Source organism: Strongyloides ratti, assembly GCF_001040885.1.
Source record: "Strongyloides ratti genome assembly S_ratti_ED321, chromosome : 2".
Classification (NCBI taxonomy): Eukaryota; Metazoa; Nematoda; class Chromadorea; order Rhabditida; family Strongyloididae; genus Strongyloides; species Strongyloides ratti.
In genome coordinates this window covers 10165260-10177819 of record NC_037308.1, presented here as the reverse complement: position 1 = coordinate 10177819, position 12560 = coordinate 10165260, and the positions used below count along the sequence as shown (strand labels likewise).

Genomic DNA, 12560 nt, shown 5'->3' with positions numbered 1-12560 from the left:
GTATAAAAGAAAAATAATAAAATATTAGTAAAAATAATAGCACTATCTTGTTTATATTATAAATATTTAAATTAAATTTATTTCAATAAAAACATGTTAAAACCCATACAATATATTATAGATAAAAAATTATTTGATAAAAAAAAAGTTGTTAAAAGAAAAAAACAACTTTGAAAATATTTTGTAAATATATTAAGGATATATGTTGATTATAATGGAGAAGATAAATATAATCACAAGTTGTATCTAATTTGATAAATTACTTTGTCAGAAAAAATTAATTAATCATGAACATGTAAAATAATATGTCTATTTTTCAAGTTAATAATATTTTTAAAATTAAAAAAATTGTTTACTAATTAATAAAAAAAATTAATTCTTTTATTTAATAAATTTCTTTAAATTTCCTGCTTTCTTTTTTATATAGTTAATACTGTAATTATATATGATTTTAAAAGAGAATAAAAAAATATATAATTTAGATAAAAAAATTGTTTCATTTTAATCGTACATAAAGTTATTCAATAATAGGAATAACTTAGAATTTCAACTATTGCCATTTGATAAACTTTTTACATAATTTAATTTAATGGCAAACAATTTTTTAATAATTTTTTATTGTCGCGCCAATATAATTTGTGGAGAGATATTATTTAAAGGTTTTTTTCTTACAACGAAAAACTGATGTTATGGTGTAAAGATCGATGGTCTGACAGAAACAATTCTATGGGAGCAATCTTTGATCTCATACATACCAACTATTTCCATTTTCAACTCAATAAAAATTTTAAATAAGTTGGTAAACTTATATATAACTAATAAAAATTTGTTTTATAAAAATTGTATGATTCATTTATTCAATTATCGATAACCAATTTTGTTTATTAAGTTTATTTTATATATATATGTTTTTTTTTAGAAACCAATAATGTCCGAATTTACTTTCAATATTGATCATGGATATTTAGAGGCTTTAGTAAGAGGGTTAAAATCTGGAATTCTTACATCAACAGATTATGCTAATTTAGTTCAATGTGAAACATTAGAAGGTTTGTTATACTTAATATATTATTGATAAGTTAATTTATAGACCTTAAATTACATATTCAATCAACTGATTATGGAAATTTTCTTGCTAATGAACCAGGTAGCATAACTGTTGGAATTATTGAAGAAAGATTGAAAGAAAAACTAGTTGTTGAATTCAATCATATTCGTAACAATGCCCTTGAACCATTGGCTACTTTCCTCGATTATATTACATACTCTTATATGATCGATAATATAATTCTTCTCATTACTGGAACACTTCATCAACGACCAATAAATGAATTGATATCTAAATGCCACCCATTGGGATCTTTTGAACAAATGGAGGCTATTCACATTGCTTCAACTCCAGCTGAATTGTATAATGCTGTTCTCGTTGATACACCATTAGCTCCATATTTTGTTGATTGTATTAATGAACAAGATTTAGATGAAATGAATGTTGAAATTATTAGAAATACTTTATACAAGGCTTACATTGAAGATTTTTATAAATTTTGTAAAACACTTGGAGGAACAACAGCTGAGGTTATGTGTGGAATTCTTGCTTTCGAGGCTGATCGCCGTGCTATCACAATTACCATCAACTCTTTTGATACTGAATTATCAAAGGATGACAGAGAAAAACTTTATCCACGTGTTGGAAAACTTTATCCTGAAGGATTAGCTAGTTTAGCTAGAGCTGATGATTACGATCAAGTTAAACAAATTTGTGAATTCTACTCTGATTACAAGGGACTTTTTGAAGGAACTGGAGTTAATCAAGGTGATAAAACATTGGAAGATAAGTTCTTTGAACATGAAGTAAAATTAAACGTCCAAGCTTATTTATACCAATTCCATCATGGAGTTTTCTATGCTTATATAAAATTGAAAGAACAAGAAATGAGAAATATTGTTTGGATTGCTGAATGTATATCACAAAGACATCGTGCTAAAATTGAAAATTACATTCCAATTCTCCAATAAGCTAAATCCATTAAAAATAAAAAAAAGTAACAGAATGTGTACTAAGACTATTTATCGTGTTGGCTAAGTATTAGGAACGGCCCTTTGTATAAGAAGAAAAAGATTTTTAATATACATATATAATGACTATATACATTTTTTAAGTAATTTCACTTTTGTAACTAAATCAAAATAATTTTTCGCTTATAGATAATTTACCAAAAAAAAAATAAAATGTATAATTTTTTTTAATATAAATACGTAATTGACCTATTTTACTATAAAAATTTTTTTCTTTGTTAAAGTTATATCCAAAAATAAATATGTAAACTTTTAAACTAAAAATTTGATGTAAATATAAATAATTATCGTAACAAGTTTTATGAAACAACAGAAACAACGATAGCAAATATATATTTATTTACTTGAGTGGGATGAAACGTGAAGAGTGGGTAGCTCCAATACCTGGACGTCCATGCTTAACTGGTTTATAGGTGATAGAGAATTCTCCAAGATAATGTCCAATCATTTCAGCACGGATTTCAACTTGGTTAAAGGTTTTTCCAGAGTGAATTCCGACTACTCCTCCAACCATTTCTGGAAGAATAACCATATCACGAAGATGAGTCTTGACACATGCTGGTTTTTCGAGAGCTGGGCATTCCTTTTTAGCTTTAAGAATACGTTGAATAAAACGTTCGTGTTTTGGAGAAAGTCCACGAGCAAGCTTTCTTCTTTGACGTGCTGGAAGGAGGGCAGCAAATTGTTCACTAAAAAAAATTAAATATAACAAGTAATAAATAATGTAAAATACCGATTCATGTCCAAAAGTTGATCTAAATCAACACCACGGTAGGAGAATTTACGAAATGTTCTTTTTTTCTTTTGTTCCTCAACCATTTTCTAAAATTATTTAAACCTATAAAATAAAAGACCAGTTAACTGTAGAAAGAAATGTTATCTTCAAAAATATAGATTATCACAAACAAAAAGTATAAACTTCAAAATATAGGGTAAAAGTCTTAAGAAACTATACAAAAAAATATTATCAATAAATATTAAATTTTTTGAAATATTAAAAACAAAAATTAGAAAAAAATGCCATCAAAAACTAACAAAATTAGGGGAGAATAAAAAATGGTACATCTACGATGTACAAATCAAATTCTTTACAAGAGACATATAAAATTTTAGTCTTTCATTTTTCATAAACACTATTCCATTGCTAATTGAAGTCGCGACGGGCGGTTTAAAAAAAATATGGTAATAATATAATTTTTTGTTTTTATTTTATAATGGCGAAATTTTAGCTAATAAAACTTTCTAAGATTTTCAACTTAATTTGTCAAAAAATTGAAAAAACATTTTTGGTATTAAAATTATCCATTAATTATCTATAATTTTAGTAAGTTATTTTTATTGTTTGCCAAAATAATTCCGAAAACATTTTCTAATATGTTAATTACGAATTTTTTTTTAATTTCAGAAGAAAACTAATTTTATTAATCACAAAAAAATGAATCACCATAAATAAATGAATTTTTACAATAACAATATGTTTTTTCGGAAAATTTTGAACAATATATTTTTGACAAATATCTTTGAATTACACTTTTAAATTTAAAATTATTTGGTAGAACAAAAAGGAAAATCATTTATAATAATGAAAAACAATTTTTTAAAATTTTATTGCAACAAGAAAAGATTTAAAAAAAATGAATTATATGTTTACAAAAAGTAAAATCATATTTAATGAAAACAAAAATAATTGAAATAAAATATTATGAAATTATATAAAAGAGCTTCAATAATTTTCTATTAAGGTTTCATAAATAAATCTTAATTCTTAAATTTTTTATAAGAAAAACAAAAGTATTAATGCATATGATTCAATTTTGAAAAATATAAAATGATATAGGCAATTCATCTAGAAAATTAAAAAAATTAGTTAGAAATTTCTGAAATTACAAAATAGAAAATGTTTTAATTTCTCAATCTTGAAAACTATAATAAATTATTTCTGGAAACATTATTTATGACGGAAAATATAATGAAGTAATCAACAATAGAGAAAAATTAAAAGTTTTTAAATGAAGATACCAACAGTATGATTTTATAGAAAAACGGAAAAGATTTTAGAGCAAATAGTCTTAAGAATTAAAACTTTTAAAAGTAAATATGAAGATTCAAAGGAAGTAAAAAACGTTTCTTACTTTAATAGTATAAGATTTAATCTTATTTTAAAAAATTTCAATAGAGTTTTGGAAGATAATAATTTAAAGATTCATATTTAATATTCATATTGAAACAAAATTATAAAATCACATACCAAAAAATTCCCTAAAAGTTACAATTTTTAACTCCAAAAACAACGATAAAAAATAATGACCATATTTGTAATATGAAATTTATTTTTTGTAATTTTGTAAATTGTAACCCAATAAATTTTTCTTATCATATGTTATGCATTTTCTTTTGTTAGTCATCTTTATAGACAAAGTAAAAAAGATTTAAAAAATTTTAATGACGTATAATAAAATTGTAATAAATTTTTTATTTTTGATATTATAATATGAAACAATATTTTTATTACAAAATTTTTTGATATGTTTATAAAATGTTAAAACATTTTAAATTGTTATTTAATAAAATTTATTTAATCAACTGCTATTTATATATTTAAAATGTCAGGAAAAAAGTTTTATGGATTACTCAAAAAAAAAAGATTACATCATATAGTCACATTGACAATGTTAAAGATAAAAATTTAATATATAGAAAAAGAAAATTTAAAAAGTAATGAATTTACCTTATAAAGGTATTATTAATTATAAAGTTGTTATTAATAATATTCAATTTTATTAATAAACTTTTTCCTTCCAAATATCGGTTTTATTTATCAACATTATATTTTAAATATTTTACATGACATTTAGTAAATGTTAAACTTATACATTAAAACAATTTATATTTTCTAATAATTAAAATTTATTTAATACTTAATCATGATTATGATATTGTTATATTTGTGTTATCAATGTTTTATGCATAATTTATATTATCATTTTTTTATTATGAGTTATGAAAAAAAATTTCAACTGAATAATAAAAAGAGGAAAATAAAAATGTCATTTAATTTTTTTTTATTGTAGTAAGTCTAAAGAATGTAGAATGTAATTAGAAAATTAAAAAGAGAAATTGAATACTTATGAAAAACTCATACCATTTACGTATTTATTTTAATGTGGAAAATTAATATATTAATACTAAAGAAAAATTAAAATAATATTATTATATATATATATTAATATTTGTATGTAACAGATTTCTACTGATAAAGGTAAGCGTTTAAAATAAGATAGTAATAATATGTTATCGTTTTGTAATAAACACAATTATTTATTTTGCTTTGATGTTATTAGAGATATTTTTATAAATTATTAAGTGCAAAATTTTTTCTTTGTTATTATAATAAACTTTTTTTTTTTGTTTTATTAATATTTGTTATTATAATTTTTTAATAATTCTATTGAAAATTTACCTAGACAGATGAATAATATATTGCGACACTTATTATTGTTATTGAAAAAAATATGGATACAGAGATGGAGAAAAAAAGTTTGTTTTATATAATATATTTATAATATTTAATTAAATTTTTTTTATAAAGGGATTTATATTACTTGAGTTTGTCCTTCCAATATCAATGTTTATAATTTTAACTATAATGCGCCTTTTTACACAAGATTATCCAAAATCACATTGTCATTATGATGCCAAAGGTTTATTATCAGCTGGTATACAACCAATGTTAGATGGTATTTTAATATCATATAAAAATCCATGTAGAATATCTGAAACATCTGGAGGAGATACAAGATATATCAATACAAAAATATTACGATCAAAATTATCATTAGGAGGAGAGTATACTTTAAAATTTTTTAAATTTATTGGTGAAATAGATAATTTTGAAACATTAACACAAGAAAATTTATTACAATTATATATATCAAAATATAAAACTGATTATGATGATAATACGTCATTTTTATCTAAATTTAAACAAAACTTTAATCAATCATTATACAAGAAATTTAATAATTCTATTAAGTTTAAAAAAAAAAATAAATTATCTTATCATTTTAACAAAATTATAAAATATAAATCTTTAGATAATAATAATTTTGGTAAAAGTATAATGATTGATTCTGAGTTAAAGAGAGATTTTGAAACTCTTACAAATAATATTGAGGATGTATTTAATGTTGAAAAATTTATGAATGAAAGGATACATAAGACAAAAACTATGGAAAGAACAATTTGTGGGGGTTATAAATTACCAAGTTGTAAGTAAAAAATTTTGATTTTTTTTTATTATAAATTTAAATTAAGTTTCTGGATGTAAATATTATCGATATTTTGATGAAATAACAGCTAAAATTAAACCACTTGCTGCTGGTTATATATTGATAACACCAAAAAATAATGAAAGTCAAATTATTTATGATAAAATTAGTAAAGGTTTATTTCAATTAAGTGATATAATAGAATATATTAAATATTTTATTGTAAACAAAGATTTAATTAAATCAGTACTAAATAACAGTGACATCAATAAGATAATAAATATTCTTGAAAAGGAAGAAAAAAATTTTTATTTTTTGGATATCTTTGAAATAACAAATACTATATCAATTTTAAAATCATATTATAATATTCATTATCCTTTTTTATCATTTACAGACACAATTATAGATATGATTTATGAAAATATTTTTAAAGAATTAGAAAATATTATACCATGTTTATATTTTGATAGAATACAATTTGTTAAAAATGAAACAGAAATGGAAAATACGGCATTATGTTTACAAAAATATAATATGTTTTATACAGGAATTGTTTTACATGATATCAGTGTATTTAATTCAACAGATCTTAATACTTATAATTTTACAAGTTTAAATAATTCTATTATTTATAGTTTAAGACCTGTTAATTATTTAATTGATACTGGAACAAAAATATTTAGTAGATTTCATGTAAGACATCTACCTCGAAATGATTATACTCAAGATCTCAAATATTTTACATCAGGTTTTATTTATTTACAAGATATTATTGATAGAATTTTAATTGAACAAAAAACTAAATTACCAATACCAAAATTTGGTATTTATACACAACAAGAACCATCACCTTGTGTTTTATATGATACTTCTTTTGACATTAATTATAGTATTTCATTATGTATTGTATCTTCATTTATTTTTACTTTTGGATTATTAGTTAAAAATGTTGTTGGTGAAAAAGAATCTTTTATTGCAGATATAATGTTTATCCGTGGATTATCTGAAGTCCTATATTATTTAGCATATTTTTTGGATTCTATAATTGTTAATTCAATTATAAGTTGTTTAATTTGTCTAATGCTTGTTTATGGAAAAATATTAATGAATATTAATTTTTGGTCCCTATATATACCTATGATATTTTATGTAATAGCAACATCATCACAAATAATAATTATATGTAGTATATTTAAAAATTCTTATTATGCCTTAGGTATATCTTCATTTATTTATATTGTTGGTTTTATACCATCAGCTTTACATGCTATTGGTAATTTTGGATTTACTTATATATATGTAAGTTTTTTTTTTTAATATTAATAAATATTAATTATTTTAGTTAATATTTCCTCAATCAGCTATAGGATCACTTTTAGAAATTTATATTAATAAGTATCCAGGTGATATATCATTTTTTGAATATTTTGATACATTAAAACTTTATACTGGACTTTATTATTGGCATGCATATTTAATGATACTTATTGATGTTATTTTTTATACAATTTTTGCCTTTATTATTATTCCACTATTAAAAACTTTAGAACATACAAAATTTTGGACATGTATTATTCAAAAGATAAATATATTTTCAAAAAAAATTGAAAATGATGAAATTAATTTTTCAATTATTGAAGATATACCAAATGATTATATTAGTAGTGTTAAGATACATAATCTTGTTATAAGATATCCTAATGGTGTTTATGGATTAAAAGGTGTATCAATGAATTTTTATAATAATCAAATTACAGCATTCCTAGGTCATAATGGTGCTGGTAAAAGTACTACTGTAAGATTTTTATCAGGAATGCAAAAAGCTACATCTGGATATGCAATTATATATGGTAAAGATTCAAGATATGAAATGAATGAAATAAGAAAAATGATTGGAATTTGTCCACAAGAAAATGTATTATTTTATTATTTAACAGTTTATGAACACTTTAAATTTTTTGGTGGTTTAATGAATATACCTGATGATAAATTAGAATATGAAATAAATAATATATTAACAGATATTGGTATGATATTTAAAAAAGATTGCCTGGGATATAATCTTTCAGGAGGAATGAAAAGAAAACTTTGTATGGGATTAGCATTACTTGGTGGTTCAAAATTAATTATATTAGATGAACCAACATCTGGAGTTGATCCATTACAACGAAGATCTATTTGGGATCTTATTTTTAAGATAAAAGAAAATAGAACTATAATTTTATCTACACATTATATGGATGAAGCAGAAGTATTAGGTGATAGAATTTTAGTTATGCAATCTGGCAAGGTTGGTGCTGAGGGTTCTATAAAATTTTTAAAAGAAAAACTTGGTAATGAAATTCTTTTAAAAATTCGTAAAGAATGTATTGAAAAATGTAAAGATTCAAAATGTCAAGAATATATTTCAAAATATTGTAAATTAGAAAAATGTTCACCTCTATATATGCATTATCGAATACCACAAGAACAAAACAATGTAATTTCAGATCTTTTGTCATATTTAAAAAAAAATATTGGAATGCCTTGTAGTGATTTTCAACTTTATTTATCAGATTTTCAAGATTTTTTTTTAAAACTTTCAGAAAAAAAAAGTACATTTGATTTAAATTTAATAAGTAATAATATTAATGAAAGTTCAACTTCATCAGAATCATTTAATAATATTTCTGAATTTAAACATCCAGAATTTAAACAAGAAATGAATACTTTTAAACTATTTTGGACTAGATATTTTGTCTTACTTAAAAAACGATATTATTTATTTAAAAATGATTTTGCTTTGGAAATGACTCAAAGAACATTACCATTATTTACATTAATTCTTGCCTTATTATATTCTTTTGTTGTTGAAAAATCACAAGTTTTTGAGAATACTAAAGTAGTTGATGTACCATTAAATATTGACATTTCAGATGGTTTAAATTTTTATCCATTACAATCATATATTTCTTATAATGAATATAATGAAGATTATAATATTAGGTCTAGTAATTCAACTATAAAATATTTAATAAAATCTCCTGGATTGGGTAATTATTGTACAGTGAAAAGATCTGACAAAAATTCTACATCTTTAAAATATGGAGATTGTGATAAATTTGAAAATTATGAAAAAAATGCCATATCAACAATAATTGACAAGAAGACATTTCCTTTATCAATAGTAAGTAACTCTACCTGTCGATGTGGAATCAAATATTGGAATTGTTCTTCAACAAATTTTTATGTAAAAGTTGCAACATTTAAAATTCAACCAAATATTACATTAAAAGATTATTCCTCTGTAAATATATCAAAAGTAAGACTTGGTCAATCAGATATAAATGGAATGATAATAAATGGATCATCAGGTAACTTTATGATTGGTGGTTATCAATTTTTTTTAAAAAATAACTTGTCACGGAATAGTAGAGAAAAGTATTTTGAAAATATCGGTTATCAAAGATTAAAATATATTATACCAAAATTTATAAATTTCACAAAAATTAATTTAACTTATTTAGAAGAACATCAAAAGTATAATTTATCAAAAATTCATTATTCTATAGATTTGTTATTTAAAACATTAATTAATAATTTTGCTGAAGAAAAAGTTGGAAAAATATGGTTTAACAATAGATATTATATTTCATCAACAGCTTTTTTAAATTCATTATCAAGTGCAATATTAAGAGAAAATTATAATAAACAAGGAAAAATGTATAATAATTCGGGTGTTTTTACAATTAAAAATCCTATGGTTGGTTTAAAATCACAAGCTGATAAAGATTTTGAAAATATGTTATCTTCAGGAGTCATTTCATTAGGTATATTATTTTCTTTTACTATGATGAATGCTGGTAATGTTAAGTTACTTATAACAGAAAGAGAAACATTAATAAATGAACTTATTAGATGTTCTGGGACAGGACGTTTTGTCTATTGGATTAGTTATTTTACTTTTGATTATTTTATTTTTACAATAGGTACAATTTTAATACTAGTAATATGTTATATTTTTGAAGCAACTTTTATTATTTATAATATGAAATGTTTTTTGGGTGTTACATCTGTGTTTTTTTTGTTTGGATTAAATTATATTTTATCTATTTATATAATTCAACATTTATATAGTGATCCAGCTAAAGGATATATTGCTATAGGATTATCAAGTTTTTTTCTTGGATCCTTTTTACAAGTTTTATTTATTGTTCTTCAAAAATTAGCAACAGAATCAAATCAATTTATACTAGTAAAAAATATATGTTTATATATTTTTGCACTATGTCCACAATTTAACATTAATATGACAATCTATAAAACTTTAATGTATACATTTATAATGAAAAAATTAGAAAATTCATTAAATAAAGAAGATAATTTGTTAATGAATGATATGCATATACAACCAAATTTATATAGTTGGGATCAATTAACAATTCATATAGTTATACTTTCAATAACATTTTTTATAAGAATTATATTATTATTAATTGTTGATAATGGATTTGATTGTTTTCCTTTGTTAAAAATTTTAAGAAAATGGTATTTAAAACATGTTTTTGCAAAAACATTATTTCATGAAGAGTATACTCATCCAACTGTTTTAAAAGAACAAAATTTAGTTAAAACAATAGATTTAAATGATAACTCTTCTATCTATGGTGTTGTTTGTTGTAATATTTCAAAATTTTATAGTTATAATAAGTTAGCTGTTAAAAATATTTCTTTATCTGCCCTTAAAGGTGAATGTTTAGGTTTTTTAGGAACCAATGGTGCAGGAAAATCAACAACATTTTATATATTAACACAAATAGTTTATCCAGATATGGGAAAAACTAAATCATTTGGTTCATATGGTTATTGTCCACAAATTCATTCATTAAATGATGGATTAACAGTTAAAAATAATTTTAAAATGTATGGTTTATTAAGAGGAATATCAAAAGAGTCAATAGATAATGTTGTAGAATGGGTATTACAACAAATGTCATTAAAAGATTATGCTGATAAATTATCTAAAAATCTTTCTGGTGGTAATAAAAGAAAACTTCAAGCAGGTATAGCTATTATAGGTAATCCAAATATCATATATCTTGATGAACCAACATCTGGTATGGATCCAAAAAGTCAAACATTTTTATGGAATGTGATTGAAAAATTACGTGAACATAAAAAAACAATTATTATGTGTTCACATTCTATGGAAGAGTGTGAAGTTATGTGTCAAAAAATATGTATAATGGTTGATGGAAGAATTAAAATAATAGGTACAATGCAATCTTTAAAAAATGAACTTGGTTATCAATATGTATTAAAAATAAAAGCTAAAGAATTCTCAGAACTTACTATTTGTAACATTATTGAATCTCATGTTACTACAGCTTCAAAATTATCTATACAATATAATTTAATAACATACAAATTAAAGTATTATCAAAATATTTTTGAAGATTTATTATCTACTATTGAAAAATTATCTGAACAAAAATTAATACTTGATTACAATTTCAGACCTGTAAATTTAGACGATATATTTTCTGTTGTCGCAGATGGTTTTGAAGCTCGTAATATATGATATGGAAATAAAATTTAAATATTTATTATTATTATTTTAATTTAAAACATAACATATAATAAAAATAAAAATTTTACAATTATATATAGAAAAAGTTTGATTTTTAATTTTTAAACAACTTTTAATTTTTTTTGTTATCAATTTTATTTTAAAAGTGTAATCGTATACAAAAAAGTGCAAAATTTGTTTATTTTATAAATGATTATTTGTGTTTTTAAAATTTGTCTAGAAAATTTTTTTTAAAAGTTCTATTAAGCTGCTTCAATTGTATAATTATTATCATAAATAAATTTTAAGATAACAAACATTATTATTTTTCCAAAAAATAGTAAAATGATTTTTGTGCATGTTTATCTTCTATTTTTTTACAAAAATTATTATGATTCCCTTAGAATTATTAAAAAAAACACCTTTTCGTTAAACTAAAACTTTTCTGTGAATACGTTTCAAGTTGAATATGTGTACCTTAACCTTAAAATATTTTCTTTTATAACGACTGTCAAAAGAAAACAACATTTTCTTGGAAAAATATGTACACAATGTCCTCAATTTTTATTTGGTTATTTATTTCTATGCTTGCACTTTATTCCGCTTTTTTTACTAGAATTTTTAATTTTATTTCACTTGTTATTTAAATTATATACCTTATT

At 21.7% G+C, this 12560-nt stretch overlaps 3 protein-coding genes across 3 annotated transcripts; 2 read left to right on the top strand and 1 right to left on the bottom strand.

Annotated features, from left to right (window-relative positions):
- Window positions 1–928: 928 nt before the first annotated feature.
- Window positions 929–2019, top strand: SRAE_2000323300 (V-type proton ATPase subunit d 1; the record flags this gene model as incomplete). Its single annotated transcript, XM_024654402.1, has 2 exons — window positions 929–1049; window positions 1091–2019. The coding sequence occupies 2 exons, from the start codon at window positions 929–931 to the stop codon at window positions 2017–2019; spliced, it is 1050 nt and encodes a 349-aa protein (XP_024507777.1).
- A 400-nt stretch (window positions 2020–2419) lies between these two features.
- SRAE_2000323200 (40S ribosomal protein S15) lies at window positions 2420–2898 on the bottom strand (the record flags this gene model as incomplete). The annotated part of the gene is made up of 2 exons (XM_024654401.1): window positions 2420–2768; window positions 2813–2898. 2 exons carry the CDS (start codon window positions 2896–2898, stop codon window positions 2420–2422), a joined length of 435 nt encoding a protein of 144 aa, XP_024507776.1.
- Window positions 2899–5547: 2649 nt separating this feature from the next.
- Window positions 5548–11910, top strand: SRAE_2000323100 (Retinal-specific ATP-binding cassette transporter; the record flags this gene model as incomplete). Its single annotated transcript, XM_024654400.1, has 6 exons — window positions 5548–5616; window positions 5669–6347; window positions 6394–7649; window positions 7693–9703; window positions 9857–10318; window positions 10358–11910. The coding sequence occupies 6 exons, from the start codon at window positions 5548–5550 to the stop codon at window positions 11908–11910; spliced, it is 6030 nt and encodes a 2009-aa protein (XP_024507775.1).
- Between the last annotated feature and the right edge of the window lie 650 nt (window positions 11911–12560).